Source organism: Pagrus major, chromosome 5 (assembly GCF_040436345.1).
Source record: "Pagrus major chromosome 5, Pma_NU_1.0".
NCBI classification, from domain to species: domain Eukaryota; kingdom Metazoa; phylum Chordata; class Actinopteri; order Spariformes; family Sparidae; genus Pagrus; species Pagrus major.
This window is the reverse complement of record NC_133219.1, coordinates 12383050-12407719: the sequence shown is the minus strand read 5'-3', so window position 1 is coordinate 12407719 and position 24670 is coordinate 12383050. Positions and strand designations below refer to the sequence as shown.

Here is a 24670-nt window from a genome sequence, read left to right as displayed (position 1 = left end):
CTCCGCAATGTTTCGCGTCTCTGATTGGCTGAGAGCACCAGAGGTGAAGGCTGAAGCTTCAGTCAAAAGCTGCCAACAGAGAGAGAGAGAGCGGCAATGAGCTGAGTTTCATTTCTTCGGTTGGACATCGCAGTAGTTAGCCCTTACTATACAGTAAGTGTTTTGAGGAAAAAATGTACGTAACATATGCTACCCACACCGAAATTAGAGTGAGTCTGGTCAGTCCGACTGTCAGTATAAGGAAACCACTGTAATATTCAAGAAGGGCGGAACCACTGTTGACACACAAGAGTGGGCGCCTTGCTGTTAAAGGAGAATTATCCGCATTGACAGTAGCACAGCCACGTTGTGAAGATAGTAGTAAGATAGCTTAGCTAATTAAACAGAACTTCGAGGAGGTGTTATACGTTCATATAGGTGTAAATAGGCTGTGAATATTACTATACAGGTATCATAAAGCAAATATAGTGCTCAAAGAAATAAAAACATTTGTTTACCAGTAAATGAATCATCAAAAATACACAAATTAGTACAGCTTCTGCTTGAACTGGTCTATTTGACAAATGTAGTTTGAATTCTTTATGATTTTTAAGCGTTGATCGGACAGAACTGGGAATTAGTAACTAAAAATGTAACTTTTTGACATGTTACAGACTTCACACTTTTAAAAACAATCCTTAGTTTAATCATATAGAGAAATGTGACTGATATTTCTAGGTTGATAGACGTATACATCCTATTCTGTCTGTCATAGTGCTGTAAGACTGACATTTTTGTGGTCCACGTTTTCACAATGAAGTCCCCTCCCTTAAACCAGCCCAGCAGCATCTTGATTGCATTTAAACCATGTTTCACAAATCCCCCTCGACCTTTCCTTCACAGACGCTCCTAGAGAGCTCTTCTTGTGAGAGGAAATCTGTCAGATTGTGAACCACAAATAAATAATGTCTTGCATATTTTACTACAAGAGTGCAAATGACAACTTGTTGTAATAAGTAAACGAATGAAGAGTCTGTTTTTTTTTTTTTAAGAACAATACATGAGAAAGTGTAATTTTAAACAGACTCACATTTCTCTTAATGCGATTAAACTTTATAGATTACAGAGCTCTAAACCAGTTTAGGCTACAGTACAGTGCATGCGTGCCTGATTGCTGTCAAATCAAGGTTTGATGTAGCCTCTCAGTATGTACAATCTTTCTCTTTGTGTATGAGAGGTTACATCAGGTCAGACTCTTTTGTATAACATTAATAGTTTGATGCTAAGAGTTAAACTTTCTGCAAGTACTGGAATATGATATGTTCGTTTGGAGTTTTGATGGTAGGGAAAGAGATACAAGTGCCGCAGGGACAATAGTCACTTGGTTTGTACACAGTTGTGACACTCAAACAAAATATTACTTTTGCATAACTATAGAGCAGATGGGAATGGAAGTTATGTTCAGTATAACAGTGTAACAGTATAACAGTGTTAACCTGTTAGCTTTAAATTTTCTGGACCATGTATTAATGGGTATGTATATCCTATCCTCCACCGACAGGGTTAATTCTTCTGACTCATCAAAGCCAAAATTGAAAACCTGTCTTCTCTTGCATCAGTCTTTAATAATTTTCCATCTGACATGACCTCTGACATGACGATGGATTAGGCCTTCAGGCCTTGATTTATTTTAGTATTTGTTTGCTTTCTATTTGTCAAGTGATTCAACATAGCAAATATCTGGAAATAATAATTAACAAAAGGCTATGGCACAGATTGCTGCTGTTTAGGGCGGCACTGCTTCTGTCGCTGACTAATCATGATAACTGGAAAAGCCGAAGAGTTCTGCTTTTCATCTTGAAACCAATATATTGGAGAAAGCACGAGAGGAAAGTCCAGTGAAAGGACAGAGAGAGGACTGGCCTAATTGTCAGAGCCCATTAAAGAGACTGTTAACTGCCTTCGCCTTTTCTGCTCCTCATTTAAGACACTGGATGCATAATTAGAGGTTCTCTTTGTGACTCATTTGCCTAGCACTTCCTGCAAACAGTTATGTCTTCCAGTTTTCATATGAGGCAATGCTGAAGAAATGACAATGAAAAGGTTGAGCAAAAAATTACAGAGGGAGTAAGAGAAGAGGATAAAGGCTGTGTGTCAAAGCTGTCGGGTAGCATTGGTTGATGATTTAGGCATTCCAGCGATTGTGTCTGTCGATCAAGTAACTATTGACTTTGAAGGTTTTGCGCAGTTCTCCATTCCTGACAGACAGCGCTGTTTATTTAATTGGAGTGTCCTTCTGTCATTACCACAGGGTCATCGTCTCTGCACAACAGATGTTACAGTAACTAATGAGTAGCTGGGCTCATTTTATGAGGTTAAAGTTGAACCCTTCAGCTCCCTCATCTTGTTCAGCTCCTTCGTCCAGCCACACCCCTTCTCGAAGCACAAAGGGTCAACTTTAATCTGTTGCAAGGTTCTTTACTGGTGCGTGTGTGGAGAGGGCACATGTGTATGCCTCTGTCAGATCTCAGCTGTATGTCCCACTTTGAATAACCTTGACCACCTGCTCTGTCAGTGTATATGGTGGGGGACAAAAAGAAAGAATACTAAAAAGAAACGTGCTGTCACGTCCTAAGTTATGGCACAGTGTCCGAAGGCAGTCATTTTCATTTTTTCAAACATGTCCAGCTTGGCTAACTGCCAATTTAGCTGTCCTTTTCCCTCCATCTACACACACTTTGCCCTATATTTAAGTGGGGAAGACATCCAACTCACCTCTCACTTCACGTGGAAGCAGTAATCACATGTTCTGGCCTGGACATCCGTAATCAAGTAAAAGTTTCTCAAGCCGTTTGAGAAGAAAAATGATGCGTAGCCAGTAAACCAAAAGGACATTTAAGGAACCTGGATCATATTGTAAGCCTTAGCTAAACAATTTTTGTAAGTGATCTGCTGAACTGATCTGTGTCTGGCAGGAGACTTAACTTTAACTGCAGCAGTCAGTCAGTTAGCCAAGACATTAGCCTGAGGGCAAGGTGACATTACCAAACAAGCTTGCTGAGTACACTTTTTGAACAGTGCAGTATTGGCAAACATGAATTTGCCTGAGATGTGTTAACCGTAGTAAATGATAGAAAGTTCTCGCCTTCATTCACATCAGTGTGATCCCTTACATGTGAGTGAACTCATGACTTGCAGGGTTTCCTATTATCAAACATGATGTCTATCTGGAAATGTTGTGTTTCTCCCAAACTATCCACCGAAATCTATGAGTTTGAGGAGAGAAATCGTCCTTGCAGCTGCAGAGTCATGGTTCATTTTTTATCATCTACAGTGTAACATGTCATTTTTAGGGTTGTTAAAAGATTTGTGAGTTTAAAAAGTATAATTGGGTGTAATCTGTTCTCGAGTGGATGTTTCTAGACTTAATTCTTTAGCATACTCATAGAGATGCAGTTTAGCTGTGTGAGGTCAGGATATTCATACTCACCTATATGTACTGTAGATTTTTAGATGAATTAACACACATAATATAATCAGACAACAACTGTGCTTTTTCAGTTTTTAATGTCCTTCTATTCATCTGTCACCTTGCTGGTGGTCAGGGAGCCCACACTCCTGCACAAAAAAGTTGCCAAAACCTGTTAAACTCCATGTGGTTCCACTGACTCAGAGAGACCCCCATTAAAGACACACACACGGACATTTATTACCAAATCCAAGTAGTAAAACAATGAGGTGCATTGATGCAACTGGAGGACTAACACAACTTTACAACATCAAAAAGAATTGACTGGAGGGCTGTCTTTGAAGGGGGTCCGAGGACTGAATACTAACAGTGAGCCTAAAAAATATCCTCAACACAATGCAGTGAGCATGATGCTGGAAGAATTAATCATAATGATGCCTTGTTAAAAGTTTCTTAATTCCAATCTTTGATTTTCTACAGGTCATGAGTGGTATAGTCCGACAGATCACTGTAACTACTGACCCAGATACCCCCTACTTCCTGCGAGTGGACTGGGCTGTAGACCTGGGTGCTGGGTTCACGTTAGCTCTCACCGACGGCAGCTCCGCATGGATTGGAGAAGGTAAAGAGTTCTGATATGCAAACATAATAAAAAGACACAAACAATTGAGGACCACTCAAATGATCCAACATTACAATCTCAGGCCATTGAAGGCAATTGAACCCACAATTTCTGGGATTTATGTTCTAAAAAGACTCAAATCTATGTGCACACACCTTTTCACTCTCACAAACACACTAAATGAAAGACTAATGGGGTTGAGACCCCTGGGTTGAGAACCAATGAACTCCACTTGGTTGTCGCCAGGTCTGCCATTCATCAGACTTTCCAAAGTGTGTCGGCACCTGGCTGAACCTCATCTCATAATAATGTAACTGTTGCTAACCAAAGGGACAGCGGTGACCTTGTTTCATCATCCCTCTTCACTCCTGTGCTGCAGGTGTATAAATGAGATTAATCTCTACAAGGCTTGTCTTTGTATGTGCATGTCAGTGGTCTGTGTACGTGTGTGTGTGTGTGGTTACCTATGCACATGAGTACATTTTCTCTTGAAGGACACCTGGAACATAACTGCTCCCTAGTTTTCTATTGCTGTCCATCTGCAGAGTTGACAGGCAGAGATGGGGTTGTGACAGCTATGTGCAGGCTTCTGGGTCGTCAGTGTTTCTGTGTTTGATGTGTTAATTGGGACCCTCAGCCCCGTGTGAGCAGCTGTGCAACAGCTGATGACATTCCCCTGGGTTTCTCTGCATGCTTCCTTCTAAATCTGCTTTCACATGCATTCATGCATCACTACATAATTAATGTTTATAGTTTTTGCTCTTCAGTCTGCTAACACCTCTTTGCCCCATGTCCGTTTTCTCTTAACTGTACAACTCTAAAATGATGCAAAAATGAGAAAAATGTCTTTGTGTTCAGTTTCAGAAGATGAGGTGACAAAGGAAGCTGATGATATGGGAGTCACGAGGGTAAAATATGTTGAGGACCTTCTTCAAGCTCTAACAGGAGGTGGAGGAGGACGAGGACGAGGAGGAAGAAGGAGACAAGGCGAGGACGAGGTGTATTCCTTCCACCTGACCCCAGATCACTGTCATCTCTCATATCAGAAGATCTGTAATGACATCTCGGTGAGCAAAAACTTTGGGTAGATTATCACACTCGTTGTGAAATCTTCACTGTTAACAGTATGGACTTGGAAACAAAACCTTTACAGTTTACGGTTTTAACGTTAACATATCAGACTATAAACAGATACAGAAGCAGCAGCGTTAAGGCTGTGTTTGGACAAGAACAGTTGGTAGTGCCAACGCAGTGGGCCCCTGGCAAAAAATGCAGGGTTGTCAGGACATGCCACTGCACACTCTGTTTGATTGCGTTGTGATATGAATGCCATACTTTAAGGCTGTTGTGATGTATCACAATATATAATATATTCATTTCATTACAAAATATAGCATTGCGGTGCTACTGGGATGCCCATCATTATAGGTTTTTTTTAAGGTAAAATGCATCAGTTTTGCATACTGATCAGCCGTACCGTAGTTCTACTTTTTACCTTGTCATTGTTGTGATGTGATGTCTGTCACTGTTATAACAATTTGACAACAGACTCCCTTCAGCTCATGAATTTATTTTTAAACCAGCCTTCTTGACTGTATTTCATTGTGTCACCAGTACCTGAAACAACCACCAAGGCCATCAAAATTGCCTGCAGGTGGCACAAGAATCAAAATGGCATCAGTTATTGGCTTTCCCTGCCTATAGATGAATCACATCGACCTCTGCCGGCATGTGGCATAAGGTTGGACTGGAACTGCAGCTCTGAAACAGCTTGTACTGTGATTCTGGAGTTGGATGATATGTCATGGACCTGTTGTTTGGTGCTTTGCATCATTGGCCAGGGAATATCCTCCAAGAAATTAGCCATCTATAAGAGGCAAACTCAATAAATAAAGTGCGTAGTTTAAAACTTAAATGTTGAAGAATCTGTTGTTAAAAATCAGCTTAGAAAGTTGTATGTTCCATGAAGATCTATCAGTAACTCACCCTTGAATTCCACATCATCATATACTTCCCTCACTGCTCCCTCGGGATAAATGCATCTAACGACATACAACAAAAGAGAAAGGAAGTCTTATATTTTACAGGGGGCTGTTAAAAAGATAAGGTTTATAGTCTCCCCACATTACAGCAGAATTAGAAAGGCTCTGTTGCCTACAGGCCACAGTGGAAAGAGCCACAGATAGGAATCATTTTGTTTGTTCGGTCATCTAACAGCAAAGAGGTACTTGTCTAATGGCCACAGCTAATAAACATCCTGGGAAAAGGTTTGCTGACTGAAAGTTTGTTGAATGGTAACGTGGAGCTGGCTTGTGTAAACGTAAACAATCAGTTCCCCAGATGAAAGCGCACCTCAAACCTGGAAATGTTTGGACAGAGACGTATATTAAATACTGCGCAAAAGGCGATTCTTGAGTGACAGGTTTGATGGAGTACAGGTCATGGTGCTTTCGTGGATTTCTGTGTTATTTTTTCAAACAGTGAGCCGATGCTGTTGCCTGAAGGGAACAGGTCACTCGGGGTCCTGGGACTGCCATGCAGGTAGAGGACACCAGGAGGAAAAGGCCAGGGGGTTAGGAACACTGTAGAGACCGTAAAACCTTGATTTATGGACAGGGCCGTCCCCATCTAACAATGCGAAACAACTGTTGATTGGAGCCCTTTTCTTTTCTGTCTCTGGTTTTCTTTGTTTCTGTGAGTGTGGGCCTTCTATACAAGTGTGCCTATGTGTGCATGCGACTGTGTCTGGACGCGTGCAGATATATTGTTGGTTATAGGGGGCCATCAGCTTTTGGGTGCAACACATGACTTAATGGTTATTTCCACTTACTTACACTTACTTCCATGTTTTAAATGGAATATTAGATTAGTGATTATTCTTCCAATATTAATCATCAATTCTTCACATGCACTTTGTGTTTTTGACACATGTGCTCTGTCAGCTGGTTGAGTACACATCACATGAAGTAATTCCAAACGAATGGCATCACCAGCAACATTTCATTTTTGTATTCCTAAATTAATATTCCGAAATTAAACATTTCACTGATTTCAATATGGCAGAAATGATTTCCCTCATTTGTGCAGGTGGTGGTGTTTTTTTTTTGCTGTTTCAGACAGGAAAAAGTTGTTGCCAAAAGGAGCAACTAGACCACACAAAATGATTGACGGTGGCCCAAATCCTTTCAGCCCCAAGTGTGCTTTTAAAAAATGTAATCCATGCTCACATTGTTGTCGACAGTAATCATCACTGTGTGTGCAGCATGTGTGTGGTAGACGCAAATGTAAGAATCCTGGGGGACTATTTGCATTAAGTGCAAACTACCACTCTTGTTGAACACCTGCTTCTTTTCTTCTTTTTTTCTTTTCTTTCTCCCGCTCCCTCGTTTGCCTTTTTTTTTTCCTGAACATGTCAGAGGTAAAAAGTGGAACATATTTTCCCAGCCAGATAATTTCAGGGTGCAGAAATGACCAAAAATTAGGCAGGTTTCCTTTGGGGATAGAAGAAAGGAGGCTGGAGACAAAACAGGTGGTGAACTTAACCTGACATTAATATTTTATGAATATGACCCCAGAAGTTGTAATGATGATGGTAATTTGGGTGTTTGTTCTTAAAACTACTACTAAGCAGGTGTTTTACATGACTTAGTCAGACATTATCTCCTCCTTAATGTCTGTTTAAGTACCAATCTGTCATTTGTGGAAAATAAATATTCCAGTACCAACACTTGACATTACAGACATGTAATGTTTGTTCAGATTTAGAACTCTGGCACATTGAAGTGGAGTCAAACAATCCTGTACATCTGTTTAGGACTGCCTCGATTCTGCTCCCAAATATGACACAGTTAACTTGAACTATATGTATTATTTAGTTTAGTGTTTTTAGTGCTGCAGTTAACAATTGTTATCTGTCAAACCAATGGTCCAAAAACCAAAGACTCTTCATTTACCATCTTAAATGATGAAGAAAAAGCAGCATATCCTTACATTTCAGAAGCAGGGACCAGTAAATGTTTGACATTTTTGCCTAAAAAATGCAGCTCTAGTTTTTTTATGCCAAATTATACCTTCACTAAATGTAGTGAGGTACTTTAAGCTTTAGTGCAGCTTTCATTATTTCTGCTTTAATCAGTAATTCTCTTAGTTGCCTCTCTTTTTGCTTGATCAAAAGTGCAGGATTTTCTGAAATGTGTGATGTGCTGCTGTGACAAGCTGCATGATGGTCACAAATGTTTGATCAGTTTTCCAGCTGCTTCCTGTTGTTTTAAAACAACTGTTAGTTTGTCTTTGAGTAACACTGACAGCTCAGTTTAAGAACAGCTTCGATCCAGTGAGAAAAGGGATTCTAACTCTTCATAGTTGTGGTAGTTGAAGCCACAGGATTATGGATGAGTTTGGGTGGATGAATGTGACATTGATTATTTCATGTTTTATGTTTGTCGAATAGAAATTGTGTTATAGTTCATTGGGGACTGCAGCTGCACAACACGATGCCTCATGAGTCATGACACAATTCACTGTAGTTGTCATATTTTCATCTTAACACGAATACTGTATTTGTAAAAATCTTGCATATTATAGTTTTTCTGTGTCTGGTGTTTGGAACGGCAAATGAAATCCAATCTACCAAAAAAGAGAAAGGAATTGAAATAATAGGCCGATGGCAAAAACATTACAAATAAAATGATAACACAATAATAGGTGACCTATTTCTTTCTTAGTGTTATCCTTTCCCTCCTGTCTTCGAGTTCTAATTTGTTGAGTATCTGAAGCTTGGTTCTCAATTTTTTTGTCCTATACCAAACGCCATCAAGCAATATATCTAATAGCAAACCTCTGCAGCGATTTTAAGTGCAGATGTCCAGTTTACTGTCCTTATAATTTGCCATAGGGATTTCTTTGCAAAGAACTAGAATAAAGTGAAAACTGGAGATAAATGACAGCATAAGTGATCCTTCATCTGTGTTTCCTTCTGCTTATACAGAACGGAAGTATTCCCAGCGTAATGATGTTCAGCCTGAACAGTGCAACTAATAATTATTTGCATTCATTTATTGATTAAAAAAATAGTCCTGTCAATTGATTCAAAAATTTCATCAAGTTAATGACAGTAATAGGCTGTGATTGCTTTGGTTGCAATCTGCCCGTGAAGTTTGGCGAACACGTCTTGACCCCGTCTTAATTCAAGCAATCTATGCTAACATCAGCAAAAACGTTCTTTGCCCAAAGATGACTTCAGACTTCTTGTGCTGCAGTGGAAAGGCAGTCAATCACCACAATGTGTACACACAACATCTGTATTTCAGATAAATCGAGCGCTAATATTGACAGCTCTTTGTTTTTTTTCTTTTTCTGAACAATAGTCAACAAATCCAAAGATAATCAATCTACAATCAAATAAAACGGATAAAAGCAGGAAGCTAATTGACTTATTGTTTCTGTGCTTTGAAACCACTGTAATGGTCTGTGATTTTTCACTGAATCATCTGTAAGGTCATGCCACAAAGAGCATCATCAGCCTACATGGCGAGATTGATCTTTTTAATGGCATTAGTTAATGTTAACAGTGGTCATGTTCTGGTACGCCCAAACAGAAATGCAAAGGCAGTCAAAATCTTCAGACCATTGAAGTGGCCAACACACTTGTATTGTGGTTTTGGAAATAAATAAAATTTGCAATCATCCAAACATCAAAAGCAAAAATTAGGACAAATTGGTTACATGTTTGAGTTGTTAAGTTTTTGTTCTGCTTTTCAAGTCTGAGAAATTGTGCTACAACTGGACACCAGATTTCTTTTACTGACCGCATTGAAGAGTCTGATCCACCGACGCATCTCTCCTGCTCTCACCAGCAGCGCGGTCCAACTCACAGTAGCTTTTCACTGAGTTGTAGTTTGTCTCCATGGTTGCTGTTCACAATATTAATGTGAGTCAACCTTGATAATGCAGCCTCGCTTCGCTACAAACATCTCTGAACCCAGGACTAAAGGCAGATACCACAGTGAATTTAGGTGTTTTATCTCGTCTCAAGTTGTTACCGAACCGTGGATTCCCAGTGTTTATGGGAACATTCATGTTATCGGTGATGGACTGCCTGCTGTCGCCCCTCACTTCCTGCTCTTTATCTGGGCTCACGCCTCTGCACGGCGGACGAGGGAGCTGATGGTACAAGCTGATCTCTGCTCAGTGCCCACACTTCCCATATAGAGCACCCTCGCCCAACCTTGAACACTGTCTCTTTGTCATCATGCACACAGTGCTCGCCCACTCACTTCCCTGTTCCTTTGGACACAATAATGATTTTAAGGGGCAGAAAACATGGATTGGACCACTGACATGTTCATTATTTTCCCCCTCAAATGAAATATAAGCAATATAAACATGAAAATTATGAGCTGGAGCTGGAGATAAATGTTTGCCAGAGATCTTAACTTAATAATTAACTAACGTAATTTTTATTGATTACTGGCTATTAATTAAGGGGGTTATTGTCCTTCGCTCCATGGGAATAAATAGTGGGTTTGATCTCCCAACAATGTGTTGGACAGGGTCATAAGGAAAGCTTTGTGTCCTCTGTGCCCACAGTGTGTTATGGTATCATTTTCACTGGGACTGTGTTCTTTCTGCTCTGTCCTGACACACCTACGTCCCCCCTTCTCCACGGGTTCGACCTTATGGTCTGGCTAGCTGTCTGGAGACACACACACAAACAAACAGTTGGACCACACACACACATCGACATGGCCATGTTGTAAGGTTGGACAAACTTATCCTGAAACCAGGATTTTACAGTCACATATTTTGCTAAATCTCTCTAACCTCAATTTGTTTAGTCTCTGTTGTTGATGTTGTTTACGTTTCATCCCGAAATCCTTGATGAACTTTACCTAAGATGACTTTTACTCTCCTTTCTGTTGTGTGCTGTCATGTAACCATATTAATGTCTCAGTGGAATTAGCCCACCCTGTCATATAAAAAGGCATACGTCAAATGCTGTCGGAGGCTTAAACAACAGCTATGAACGATTTAATTATTTACTGTTGATTTAGGTAGCATAGCAGAAAAATGTGCAGTGGGTCGTGGATCACAGACAAACAGTCTGACCTCCCACACCTTGGCAGAGGCTGGCAGCACTGTGCAGACTGACCTTTAACTTTATCTCTGTGTCTCAGTGGAGAAGCAGGAAAATAAAGGGAGCTTTTGAGCATTACACTCAGCATCACACTCATTACTGCCCATCACTGATGTGTAGAAAACGTGCATGCTGCTTGCCCACATTTTCAGATTTATGTCTTGTTTGGTGAATCCTTCCTCTTTCCACGCTGCACTGTGAACTAAAGGTAAACTTTTGTCGATCTGGAATTTCATGTTTACTGCAGTAAGTCTCAGAAACCCTGAAAGTAAAGACAGTGAAACACTCAACCGTTGGTATTTAAAGGAAGGCGCAGAAGACATAAACAGCAGCTGAGTGTCATTTCCAATGTTAATCCAGTAAATAAGGGTTTTGCTCCCAGCAGTTTAGATCTCTGTATCTGGTGTCTTACACCAGTAATACCATGTTAACACGCTAGTCAGGAAGATTTATGGTCTTAAACCGTGTCAGTGGGTAAAACTTTGAAGACAAAGTCTCAGTCTTTATAATGGAGTGAGACATGTACATAATGTAGGACATTATAGCATTCTTTAAAGTGTGCAAATATTAGTGCACTCAGCATGTCCAACACCTTCACATTATCCTTTCTCACGTGGCTGATTTATAGCCAAATGACTTTCCTCTGGAAGTACAGCGGAGATTTAGACACAGGTAGCAAGAGGTTGAGGAAGGGTTAGAGGAGCAGATGGATGGGAGGTTTGAGGAAGGATCAAAGCTTTTACAATTGTCAAACCTCAGTAATTGTGCAGCTCTGCATGTGTGCATGTAGATACTAATGTCTAGTCTGCTGTAGTATGCATGTTTTTACACCTTTATTTGTTATATCTTTGTGGACATGATGACATCCACACTGTTTAAATTCACAATAATGACCAAGTCAAACATCAGCCATTCTCACTGAGCCCCTTCCTGCAGTAGTCTCACTGTTTCTTATTAATGGTGGACCATCTTGCACAAACATTGAATTACGGCTATGTCAACTTGTTGAGCCTTATGAAGCTCAGTGTCACACAAATTTCCTCTAAATCCCTGAGAGGAGCCTGCATCGGATCACGGTGACATCCTGATGTTGCTCTAGATTTTTATGAGTTCTTGGGAACCTAAACCTCTTTAGATTCTGGGTGGTCTCATCTGTGTCCTGATCCCATTAAGTGGACTTTTGTTAAACCATTGTGTTCCTCGTTGTAATCCAATGAGGCATTATTGGCAGCACTGGAACCGAGTAAGCCTGTAGCTGTGTAAATAGATTTTTACAGAATAATCTCTTAATCGATATCAGTTTTATTGTGGAGTGACACCAAAGGGAGTCATTATTTTTTAACGATATTCATTTTGTTGATTAGCAACCCCCTTTGAGTCAAATAGGCTGTATACGTTAACATGCGTCTTTGGTGATCTGATTATGCTTCCTCGCTCTATATGCAAATAGACACATAGGTTGCTGGGATGAATGGACATGATGTTTTTTTAAGGAAGTCTGGCGACTTTCTTCTAAGGCTCCCGGATTATTTACTCTGTTTGTAAAATTTGACACGTTAACCATCGATAAAATGTTGTCTTCTTTCAGAAGTTCAGTGTAACTGATGAAATCAGTTGAAATAGCGTGTTCCAACATCTGCTGAATGTTGGCAGGTGAGACACACTGTGGACACAGAGTAGCAGATGGCTGTGACAAGCTGACACAAGTAAAGAAACCACTCAATGATTTGCGTCAAATGCCGAATTTACAAAAAGGCACAAATTATTCAGAATTTGAGGTAGCTGTTTTGCAAAGTTTAAGTTTCTCCTAATTTTAAAACTTATAAAAACTTTTTTATTGGAGTCTGGGGAGATTAACTGGAAACTTAGATCTGCCCATTTTCATGCACAAAACATTGCAGAAAAGTTAGTATTGTCAGAGAAAAAGTGAGTGAGAAGAGAGAACAACAATTTTATCATTTAGGGAAAGAGCCTATCACAGAACAGAGGATTGATTGAAACAGAGGCTCAGGTAGTAAAGCTGTGAGAGCGATGTGCAACCAATGTCCACTCATTGAAACATGTTTAGGTTCACCAGTGGAGGGGAAAACAGCTGTGTGGCCTGCCAGGACAGCATCAGCCCAGGACAAAAATGACAAGTATTTTATGAGAGCTTTTGAAGATGGCGGCTTTATTACAGTGGGTCTGCGACCTCGACGCAGCCCAGTGAAGATTTAGCACCTCATCACCTCATCACCTTCTGGTTTCCCAGTGCATCATGAGCAGTGCCTCTGTGTGCATGTGTTTGTGTGTGTGCATGGGAGCATCTCCGTAGCAACAGGCAAAGAAAGATTGTGCGGCTATTTGAAAATATGTTTAGTGTGGCAGCTTTGATGGGCAGACACTTACTCCAGGTCAAATGGTATCTCCCTGCCTGGGGATATATTTTATTATAGCTGTTTGCTGTGGATTTAGTCCTGTTTGGGTTATTTAAAATTTGAGGGCAACAGTGGAATTTAGAAAAATTGGAAGCCGACAGTGGAATTTAGAAAATTTAACACATCGACTAAATGTTAAAAAATGTCGTCCACTGTACAGCCTCAGCCCTGCTCTGTAACTTTGTGCCAAAATGCAAACCAAATGAGGAATGTTTGATTTCATCTGAAGCCTGCTTGTGATTCCAAAGAGTCACTGACAAGAATCAACAGAGGAAACTGTGTGCTCACTTGCATAGTTTACTGTTGACCAGTGAACTCAACCTGTATTTCTCGCAGACAGAAGAAAACACCTCATCATCTTAAAAAGTCTCCGTCTTCAAAGAAAACGTGATGTAATGGTTTATTGCACCTCTATATTGCAGAGCTTCTCAGGATGAGGTTAAAGTGCAAATTATTACTCATTTTTCACTGTAAACAGCTTTTGGGAGCTGCTTAAGAAGTGAGCATCAGGTTATTAAATCCATTAAACTATGCTTCAGTTTTGTCACCCCTTACTCTAGTGAGGATTGTGGTGTCAGATCTGTTACTTCGCCCAGCTTCTCCTCGAGGAGAACTTCAGGAACTCTAGAAGCAGCCTGGAGATGTAGTCTTAAATCTGTCCTGATGTCTCCTCCCAGTCGGGCATGCTCAAAGAGAGGCATCCAGAGGTTATGCTTACCATATGTCATGAACGACCTTAACTGTCAGTTGTCAATGCAGAGGAAGAACAGTTGATTACTGATATCTTCCTGCATTGCTGAGCTTGTCAACTTCTGATGAACAATGAAGCCAGCCAACCTACGGCGAAAATGCCTTAAATATGAACTGATGCTCATTTAATTTATAACATAACAGACCAGTCTTATTTGATCCTCCGCTCTCCTTTTTCTACTCTTCTTTTCCTCCTTTCTTCAGGTGCACTTGGGTTCTGTGGAGCTCCAGCCAGCTCCAGACCCTCTTGAGCTGAACAGGGAGATGATTGGCCAGTCCCTGAAGCGCAGCAAGGATCTGGAGATGGATAACTGCGAGCTGTTGAAGGAAAACCGCAGCCTGAAGGAGGAGCACCAGAGAATCCTCCGAGAGTAAGGATGAGGAGGAGAAGAGCCCTGTGTTTCGTGCTTATGGATTAAAATGTGTTTATAAAAGAATGGAGAGTAAATGTCAAGTTGAAATGGAAAATTGTCTTAAGATGTTCAGTGCCGGTATTTTATTTTTTAATTGTCTTGTTTGCATGCAAGCTCTCTTTGCTTTTTAAGTCACGCTGCCAGCTGTTCTTACGCACAGCAATCACCCAGTATGACATCATCAGTGGTCGCCCCTTTGAGAGTATTGAGGGTTCCACCCAATGTTGCAACCCAGGCTTGTGATTTCTGGAACTAACTTCAAACCGATTCACTTGTATGTCCTTAATTTTATGTATCCCTGATGCTTCTTCTCAAATAACATTTTCTGTACAGTCTTTTATCTGATTGTTCATTGTTCACTGACTTATGGTTGCACAGGGTGGAGGCATCAGAATCATTTCTCTTGGCACTCATAGAAGCCAGACTCTTAGAAGACAAACAAACAAGAATACTCGGCTTTTAAAACAAGCATTTGTCTATCTGTCTGTGTACAAGTGGAAATCCATTTCTTGCATGTATGTTTTTGTACATACAGTGGTGTCTGTGTGTTCTTCTCACCAGCCTGGAGAAGCAGGTTCAGGATAAGGAGATGTCGGAGAGGGAGCTGTACTCGCGTTTTGTCATGGTGCTGAACGAGAAGAAGGCCAAGATCAGAGGCTTGCAGGATGTTCTCCGCGAGCTCCAGCAGACGGATGACCAGCAGAGAGAGGACGAGGGGAGACAACGGTCAGGCATGCCATGGCTTCCTTTAAAACGTTATGTAGAAATTGCCATTTTGCCCCATACAGTTTCTGAGAGCAACGCCGCTGTCGTAAATACAAATCCCAGGGCTGTAACATTTTTTCAGAAGTAATGTAGGTGCTAATTACAAACACAACAATGTTATGTGATGAAAACTTGACGTAAACATGTATGTAACCCTGTAACGCTGTAATCCTACCCTCTGACTGAAGTTACATAGTGCAGAAACAAGTGATAAAGGGACAGAGTGGTTGAGACAGACACCATTCACCCTATTACAAGATACTGTACCATCAACATGATTTTAAAGCTGTTATTTTAAGGTAAAACAGTTGCATGTTGCTTAGATATCATCTGCTCATGAATATATGTGGTCATTACAAGAACTTCTGGGTCTGATGAGATCTTAGCTACCAGGTGCTAGCTTGAAGTACAGACTGACACTGCCTTGTCCATTGAATTGAGGGATAAATGTTAAATATTTACAAGGCACAGTGTATTAGAGTAATTTACATTTTAACTCGTATAATTTGATTATGAGATATCCCCCCCCCAACAGAAAACCGAAGCAACAGTCAGTGGGTAAGAGATTATTGGCACTATCGATTAAAGGGGCAATATGTAAGAATTTTAGTTGAAAATGTTCAAACAATAACTAAAACCATCAACAGAATGTGAGGAAATAGCAGTTTTGACATTATGATGTCTATGTATTGTGTTGCAGAGATATCTACAGAAGATAGCATGCAAACCCGGCCCATCCCAGTACAAAGCTTTAAAAAAACTAACGTTCCCCTGGTCCCTGAGCTCCCAGTATCTCTAGCTGCATGGCTAACTGAGCTAACTAGCTAAGCGCAGCTACAGTTAGTAGCTAATTGCTACTAACTGTAGCTGCAATTAGCAGTTCCTCTGATGATATGCTATATATTGCACCTTTAATCTTCCACTTATTTTCTTGATTCATTTTTTGGTCTATACAATGTCAGAAAACTTTGGCAATGCCCATCATTATCCAAGGTGATATCATCAGATGTCTTTTTTAGTCTAAAATGTAGTTTAGTCTTTAAATTTTACAATTTACTGTGTAGCACTTAGAATTTGTGTACAGATTAAATCAAACTATTCAGGTCAATCCTTTAGTTGCACACTTGCAAGTTTTGTTTCCAAGCAGGTCAGCACAGTGTTGTCATGCATGTGTGTGTGTCCCACACTTTGGCTTCTGCAGAACACAGACCTTGGCTAATTAGTTGTTTTTTTTACAAGCCTGTGTTATATCTTCCATCATTGCAGGCCACAGTGTATGGATGGAATATTTTATTCATAATGGCTACTTGTGTCTGGCTTTGCCACCATCCCTTGTGGTCAATAAAATAAAATATTGAAAGATGACTACCCAAAGGTTTTGCCAGTATTGTAAAAGGAGAGGCTGTATTTTCTAAAGCATATTCACATGTTAACACTTTCTCTTCTTCTTCTATCAAACTTGCGTCATTTCCTTTAGTGACAATGACACAACTCATGGTGAAGACGACAGCCAGGACAGAGAAGAGGAGAGCGTTCAGAGCTTCCATCCATCTCAGGAGCCAACTATCCTCATCACAGGTGTGTGTGTGTCTGAGTAATGTGAGCCCACATTTTCATCAGAGGGAACAATGCTCCTAAGCCCATTATATAAACTGTGAACAACCAGTTTAGAATCAATTATTGGGTATGTTAAATAAATCATTAAGAATAATAAAAGTTGACATGTTTTCATCGTTGCCTGTGTCAGAATATGATGCAACAGCAGTATTAATAATGATAACCAAGAACATTTCATTGCCCTCTGATGAAATAACAAACTTTTCTCAAGGGGTAAGGCAGAACCTAATTAGTTCTGTTCATAATATGATGAGAATTGTTCTGTTTTGTGTTTGTGAACGAACACGTATTTGATCTCTGTGTAAGCCCGTTTACGATTTGTGATTAGGTGTTAACATTATTATGATTCTAGTGCTGCTTATCAAAGCTCAAACACAAAGCTACAAGATAAGACATGTAGAGAGTAGAAGATGAGGACAGATAAGCTCAATGTTGAACACATTAGGATGTGAGAGTTTCAAAAAGTAATTCAAAACTTTGCAATGAGTCTTCAGAGGCTTTCTCTCTTGATCTCATTGATTTGGGACTTTCTCATAGGTCACCTTTATAAAGATTTACCATTACAAGAACACACCATCACACATACGTTGTGCTCCAATAATTACACTTACTTGCACATGCACCATGATTTGGTGGAGCAGGGCGTGCATGCCTTGAACATGGCATATTTTCACCCATTCCCGGTAGTCGTGATGTCATAGGTCAAGATGTGACTCAGTATTGATGCAGACTCTTAAGTGAAACTCTTGAGTTTTAGCTTTCCTCGAACCGATTTACTGTCCAATAAACTTGACAGTTGAGTGTAATTGATTATGTAAGCAGGGGGGTTTTAACGTAAACTTAAAAGCACACGCAAGCAGAGAGTATACCCTCGGGTAGACGAGTTCTGGGAAACACTCGCCATTGAGTCATAAACCCACCCAGCGAAGTCTGCTGTGATTGCTTCAACACAGCCTGCCTTGAGGTGGTCTTCCCCTTCCTGCATCATGCAGAGCAGGCGTGATGTCACATCACTGGGATCTGCTGGGATAACCCACTGATCGCTCTCTCAATGGCTGTGTTTGTGTTCAGAGACAAACTCAAGCCCCCGCAATGGGATAATACAGTTGGAAAACAAGTTGACGTTATAGTGGCTTCGGCAGGTTCTGTTTGTTTGGCTCTCATTTTCAGCACTTTCTCTCAGTCACTTATGCAGGATGGACTCCCTCCTCGTCATGCCCTTTCTCCCAGCCTGGCCTCGGTAAAGATGGATGGAGGTTCTAGATTGAGCAGTAGGGGTCTTGGCTCACACACTTTGTTGTTTGCAGTCCAGAAGGGTTTTACAATGCTTTCTTGTGTTTTCAGATTGTCAGTGAACATCACCTGGCACTTATCTCATATCTTCCTGTCTTAATACATTTGTCCCCCTATTTTCTCCATATTCTGAGCTTTTTAACATTAGGGATGTAGTTGCATTTACAATAATTCAGCTTTCCAACAAATCTCTGGGTGTTTCTCTCTTGGCCTTAAGCACTGTAGTGGAGACAAGCCATATATTCATGTCAATGGCTGTTACGATAGGCTAATGGATAGTTACGCCTTCTTGTTTATATTGTGCAGCCTTAGTCTGGTCACCATAGCAGCCAATTAATTCATAGCCGCCTTCATAATCCTTAGATGACATGAAACATGTGGTATGTGCCACAACAATCTTTTGTGTTTGCTAATTAAGTAAACATATAGTCAGTAAACTTTGGTGAATTTGAGACCTCACTGACATTTGTTGTGTTCAGTCTGAGTCTCCACCATTTTGGCTTTTACAATGTTTGACCTAGATCAGAAACTGTGTGCACAATAGCAAATTGATGCTGTATTTGCATTTAGAAAATCCACCCAAACTTGGCTGGCATAGTGGGATATACATTTCCCCTTTGACATGCTTGGCCTCAGTTAACCCTTGTGCCTCGGGGTGTGTTTTCATATTGCCGAGGCCAGATAAGAGAGAGTAATGACAGCAGAATTGGAGACAAAAGAAGAGACTCTGTCCTTTGACTTGTTCCCTCCAGGTTTAACATCTGATCGTGACAACATAGGAAGCATATTACTCACAGTGAGGTGACTGAAGATAAAGGAGATAGTGATAGAAGAATGAAATTAGAGGAGAGAGGCAGTGTGATTGAAGGGACAAGGGGGTATCTGAGAAGGTGTCAATGCTAAGACAGAAGAAATAGGTGGATAAAAATGACAGACTCCATTCGCTCTTCATTCATTATCCTCTAAATATCCATAGTAACAGGCATTTCACCATTTAAAGTAAAAGTTTTATCTTCTGATCTGACAACTGATCAAGTCTTTTAAGTGTTTCTTTTTATCATAACTGCTCAATCTGTTGATCTTTGAAATAGGCTAGCAGCAGTGTTAAGGGGCAAACAGGTGTGTTGGTACGTCTGTCCGTATATAAATGATTGCATCCGAGTGTGACCGGGCTTGTGTGGAATGCCAGATATCTAATCACATGACGCTCGGTGTGGACTTGTTCAGGGTTAACAGAGGTCAATCTGAGGCAATGCGAACCCTGAAACTGCCACAAATGTGCCACAAATGACACTGACGGAGAAGCAATGAAGATGGAGGATTTGGGCTTCGGTGACGGAACCACCTAATTGCCAAAAATGTGGAACAACACAAGGCACCGGCGTGCAAGCATTTAAAAGCATTTGTTTAGAGGTATTTGAAAAACTTGCAGTCCAACAGTCAGAGGTCATTGTGAAGAGAATGTCCCCGAAGCAGTAAATCAGGATTTAACTTTATTGACATGTGAACCTTTTAATGTCTTTAAGGCGTGTCATCCACAGACCAGTTTTGTTTGCTACCATCATGTTTCTGTCCCTTCTGGAAATACATTAACGTCACCTAACGTTACCCTCACATGGGGAAAACACTCACAGAAAAAGTATTTTTATCCAGCCAGAAACAACTGGATTAAGCCTTTACATGGTTATTAGGTGGTAATATTTTCCTATTGAATGGATTATCTAAGGTTTACAGCACCCCTCTCAATCCCATTTAAAATACATTGTAATTGAGCTTGGTTACCTGCAGCATTTTTATTGTCATTGGGTTATTATTCCACTTTTTAGAGAAATGTTAGGGTCCATGTAAATGGAGTCTAGGTGGTTTTCTGAACAGTTCTACGTTTGTTTGTCTGTTTGTGCTGTATATATTATACACAGGTCGTAATCTGGTGTGCCAGGGCATCTCTTTGGACCGGACTTTTTCTGATGATGAAGATGAGCAACCGAGACGGAAGCGGAAGTTACTTCACACCCTCAGCTCAGAGTCTTGTGAGCGGGATTAAAATCGCAGGTTAGTCAGATAACTAATGCAAGCAATGTATCACCATATTTGGTATCATAGCTGTTCCTCCCACTGCTTTCCCTGGATTGTTTACATTTTTAGTTCATGATGCTGTTTTTGGAGTCACATACAGCAGCAGCATAAGGACAAAACTTATATATAACTTACAAGATGCAAATTTAAGAGAAATTAAGAGAATATGACATTGTAGATTTAGATCTGTAATGTATTCAGTATTCTTTCAGTTCAATAAAAAGCTGTTTCATGTGGCCCCAAACCAGAGTCTCACAACAATGCTAGGAAAATCATTTCAAGCTTAGTTTTATGGGCCTGGGAAACATTTTTTCGAATTTCCCACAAATTTCATTCATGTCTTCGTTTTAGTTTCTGCATTCAAACGTCTAAAAACCACCACAGTAACAGATGTGGGGCGGCCTACTGAATTTTGATCTTCCATTCCTCCCATTAAAGGAGGCTGAATCATCGATTTGTCGTCATCATTGGTGTCACAGACAAAACCACACATGCACACTTCCCAGCATCCGACACAGTCCGTTCCGGGCTCCTCACATTTCTGCGCAATTAATTCACTGGTTTCCTTCATCTAATAGTATTGATTGCATTACTCATCAGGGACATACAGGACTCCTCCTGCTGCCCTGACCACAGCAATGGTCTTAGATGTGGAGATGGTCTCCAGATGCTAAAAAATAGTTGTTCTCTCCTGCTAATAAATTGGTTGAGCCAAGCACAAGGCTTTTTAAAAAATGTATGTTGTGACAAACTCAACAAACATAATGATTATTCATATTATATCTTCTGCCTTTTAACCGTTGGGAGAATTTAGAATATATTTCTATGAGTGTGAACATGATTTTATAAATGGACTCACTGGTGGGTCTGACAGAGTTTAGGAGATTAATCATCTTCTGTTAATGTTTGGATTTTCAGAGTTAGAGTTGTCTCTTGAGCATCCAGCTCAAACATACAATGTTGTGAGGTCTGTGTACATTCAACAGCTGCACGTTTTCTCATACTGTACTGACTCACTGCTAGAGTTTCTTGGGCTACTTCTTCTTATGACTTCAGATGGACTACATTGCATCTTGTTTGTATGCTACTGTTGTAAAAGAAAAGTCTGAAAAGCAATATTACACTACACGTAGGTACCTATGGCCAGAAAATACTAAAATCTGCATGTTTCACGCCAAACTAATAGTAACATCTCCAGATTCAGTGCTTGCATCGGGACAGTAATATCAACCTTCAGTTTTTAATCTTGTTCCCAGTCAATGTGTGCTACTTTTGGTGAATTGACGAACTTTAGTGACAATACTTTCAGACCTCATAACATCTGCCAACAGCTTTCATGTGGACGTTGGCCTGCTCTTAAACAAAACTGAAAATTACTGCATTGTCTGGTGTTGCTTGGTCCCACTCACCGTGACAGCAACAACTTTTGAGTTCCAAAAAAAAAACATGTACAACATTTTCTCTCTCTAAACGACTAACAAAAACTTATTGGGTGGAATATTTGATATTCAGCGCAACTGAATACCAAGTATCTTCTCATAAACATCTTGGATTCTGGCTCGATGACAAGCTGTGCTTCAGAAAGCATATTAAAATGGAGGTTACTGTATTTTTAAACCTGGGCCAATTTGGTAAATGATTCATACCTACCAAAAGTGTTGGAATTGGTCCAGTAGATGACCTCAGCTGGCAGCTGTAACGTGCAACAATTGTTGCAGTATACAGGTAACACTTTAGGGCAACACTGACCATCAAATCTACATCCATTATAAAGTTCTTGTTTTGCCACTCACAGTCTGAGTTTGTTAGTCTAAGTTTCTGACAATAAGGGAGTGGAAAGCTTCCTACAGAGTTTGACCTTTTTCATTTAAGAGTAGGATCCTTTTTGTAACCAGAAACACCAGTTGTGCTCAAAAAGTCTTACTCTGAAATCTTGGGGAAGGTGAGTTGTTACAGTCATTCAGCCATGTCTTTAAAAATGTATTCTTGCCGGCGGTTCTTGTAGGTAAACTACAACTCCTCTCTCCAGCTCTGACTCACGTTTCCACCAACTCACACCTCGCAAGATTTCAGAGCGAGACTTCATCTTGAGCAGGACTTGTGTTTCTGGTAACAGAAAAGCGCTATTAATGTTGCCCTAAAGGATTATGTTACAGCCATTGCAGTCGTGTTACGGCTGACAGCTATAACAATCTACAAGACAGATCACAAAACTTTTGGTGAGTATGAATAATTTACAGACATTTTGGGCGCTCATGAAGAAAAGCATGAACTGCTGTCATCAACCTATATAAATAAAGAAAAAATATTGCCGCTCGCCTCGGTTCATGTCAGTTGAACTTTATTTCATAAAGAATGTCTCCATATTGAGGGATAAAATATTGTTTTATTAGTGCAAATGTTATATTACATGTAACTTTTTCCCTCTCTCCGTTCCCAATTCCCTTCTTTCTTTACCCTGCTTTGTCCCTGCCTTGTCTCCACCCTCCTCAACAAATAGATGACGTCCAGAACTCATCATGAGCATGATTAGATTCCTAAACCTAAAGCTTTTATGATCAGCAGGTTTTCTTGATCCCTGTCCAGCTACGGGGCAAGCGACTCTCAGCTAGTCAACCCTCACCTCGATACACACAAGCAAAACAGTGACAACCAGGCAACAGTGTCCTGGAGGTATCCCCAGATTAGATGCCAGATTTTGTCCCAGATTGTGAAAGAAGTTTTTCAGAAAGCCAGAGCATGTTACTGCCATCTGGTTTGCTTTAGCTGTGACAATTACCTGCCACAGCTCTCATGGGAGACTTGCTGCTTGTCTCTCAGCTTCCATAAATCAAAAGACAAACAAATAATGGCGCTATTTTTTCCCAATTGCCGCCAAATGGATGTTTCTGTCAGTGCTGCCGTCAAGACTTTGCCCTGATGCGTTAGTGGTTATGTGATAACAGACACTTAACGCCCTCCAGTGTTTTCTCAGGAAGTGTTGCTGCTAAAAACTTGGATGTTTGAGAATCTGGACCAGGAGTGTGGAATCAATTTCCAGGAAGAGTTCGCCCTGAGCTCAAATTTGTCTGCCAAGCCCCTTGGCCTTGGCTCTGTGTGAGACTGGAGAAAGAGTAACAACTACTGAGGGACAGCAGGCTACACCCAGAAAACAGGGTGTCACCAACCAAGCCACTTTGTTGCTGCTTATTCATCATGTCTCGCTGATGTTTTCCTCCCTCTTTTCATTATGAAAATAAACTATGCGCCATCTCTTTCATTTACCTTTTCTAAACTAGCAATTTGTGAAAAATAATTTGACCTCCCCCCTTGTTTTTCTCATTTTGAGCTGCCCTTCATTCTGTAGATGTTCTGTGGCCCAAACTACCTGAGGGGTGTTTGCAGAGGGTTAATAGGGTTATGTTGTCTCTCATCGTCTTCACCTCCTCACCTCTTCCTTTACCTCTGCTACCAGCTTTAGGTCCTGAGGTCATCACAGTGTGTCTTCACACTGACAGTAATGAACCCATGGAGACAGGGTTTTATCTGACCATTCTACCTTTGACTTGTGGACCTTCATGCTGTCTTTTGTGATGCTGATGATACCTACATGTCTGCTGAAGTCAACGGGCGGCCGTCAGGATAATCCCACAACACGCGCTCGCTGGTTTGGTAATCCCCACAGGAATGTCACACTCTCTCCTCTATACATCCCGGCATTAAAGGGAAGTCCAGATCAGCTTCTAAGAATAAATAACAGATGAGCACATGGTAAAGTGTGATGGAGGACAGAAAAAAAGTGTGAAAGATTGGACTGAGAATTTCACTCATTGGTGTGTTTCAGAATATTAAGATAAAAATGCTTATTTGTTAAATGCGAAATTCTATAACTAATCAATTGTGTTATGTCCTTATTTTGTATAAAACATTGTGATATTTTTATTTTTTAAAGACGTTCCAAATGTCTTCATTTTATTTGATTTCATTTGAAATAAATTCGATTGAAAATGTATTAAAAATACAGGAAAGATAAACTCATATTAATATATGAAATATTGTAAATGTTTTTGTTTTTTGGGTAAATAAACTTTGTGAATTGTCTCACAAGATGTTAATTTCAACCTGGCTTAAATAAACATTTTTCTTTGCAATATT

General features: G+C 40.3%; 1 protein-coding gene across 1 annotated transcript; it reads left to right on the top strand.

The window, feature by feature from the left end:
• The first annotated feature begins 36 nt into the window (after positions 1-36).
• Positions 37-24670, top strand: LOC140996509 (DNA repair protein XRCC4-like). Its single transcript, XM_073466931.1, has 8 exons — positions 37-153; positions 3929-4070; positions 4929-5137; positions 14577-14743; positions 15347-15511; positions 17028-17128; positions 20380-20512; positions 23991-24670. The coding sequence occupies exons 2-7, from the start codon at positions 3932-3934 to the stop codon at positions 20502-20504; spliced, it is 906 nt and encodes a 301-aa protein (XP_073323032.1). The 5' UTR covers positions 37-153; positions 3929-3931; the 3' UTR covers positions 20505-20512; positions 23991-24670.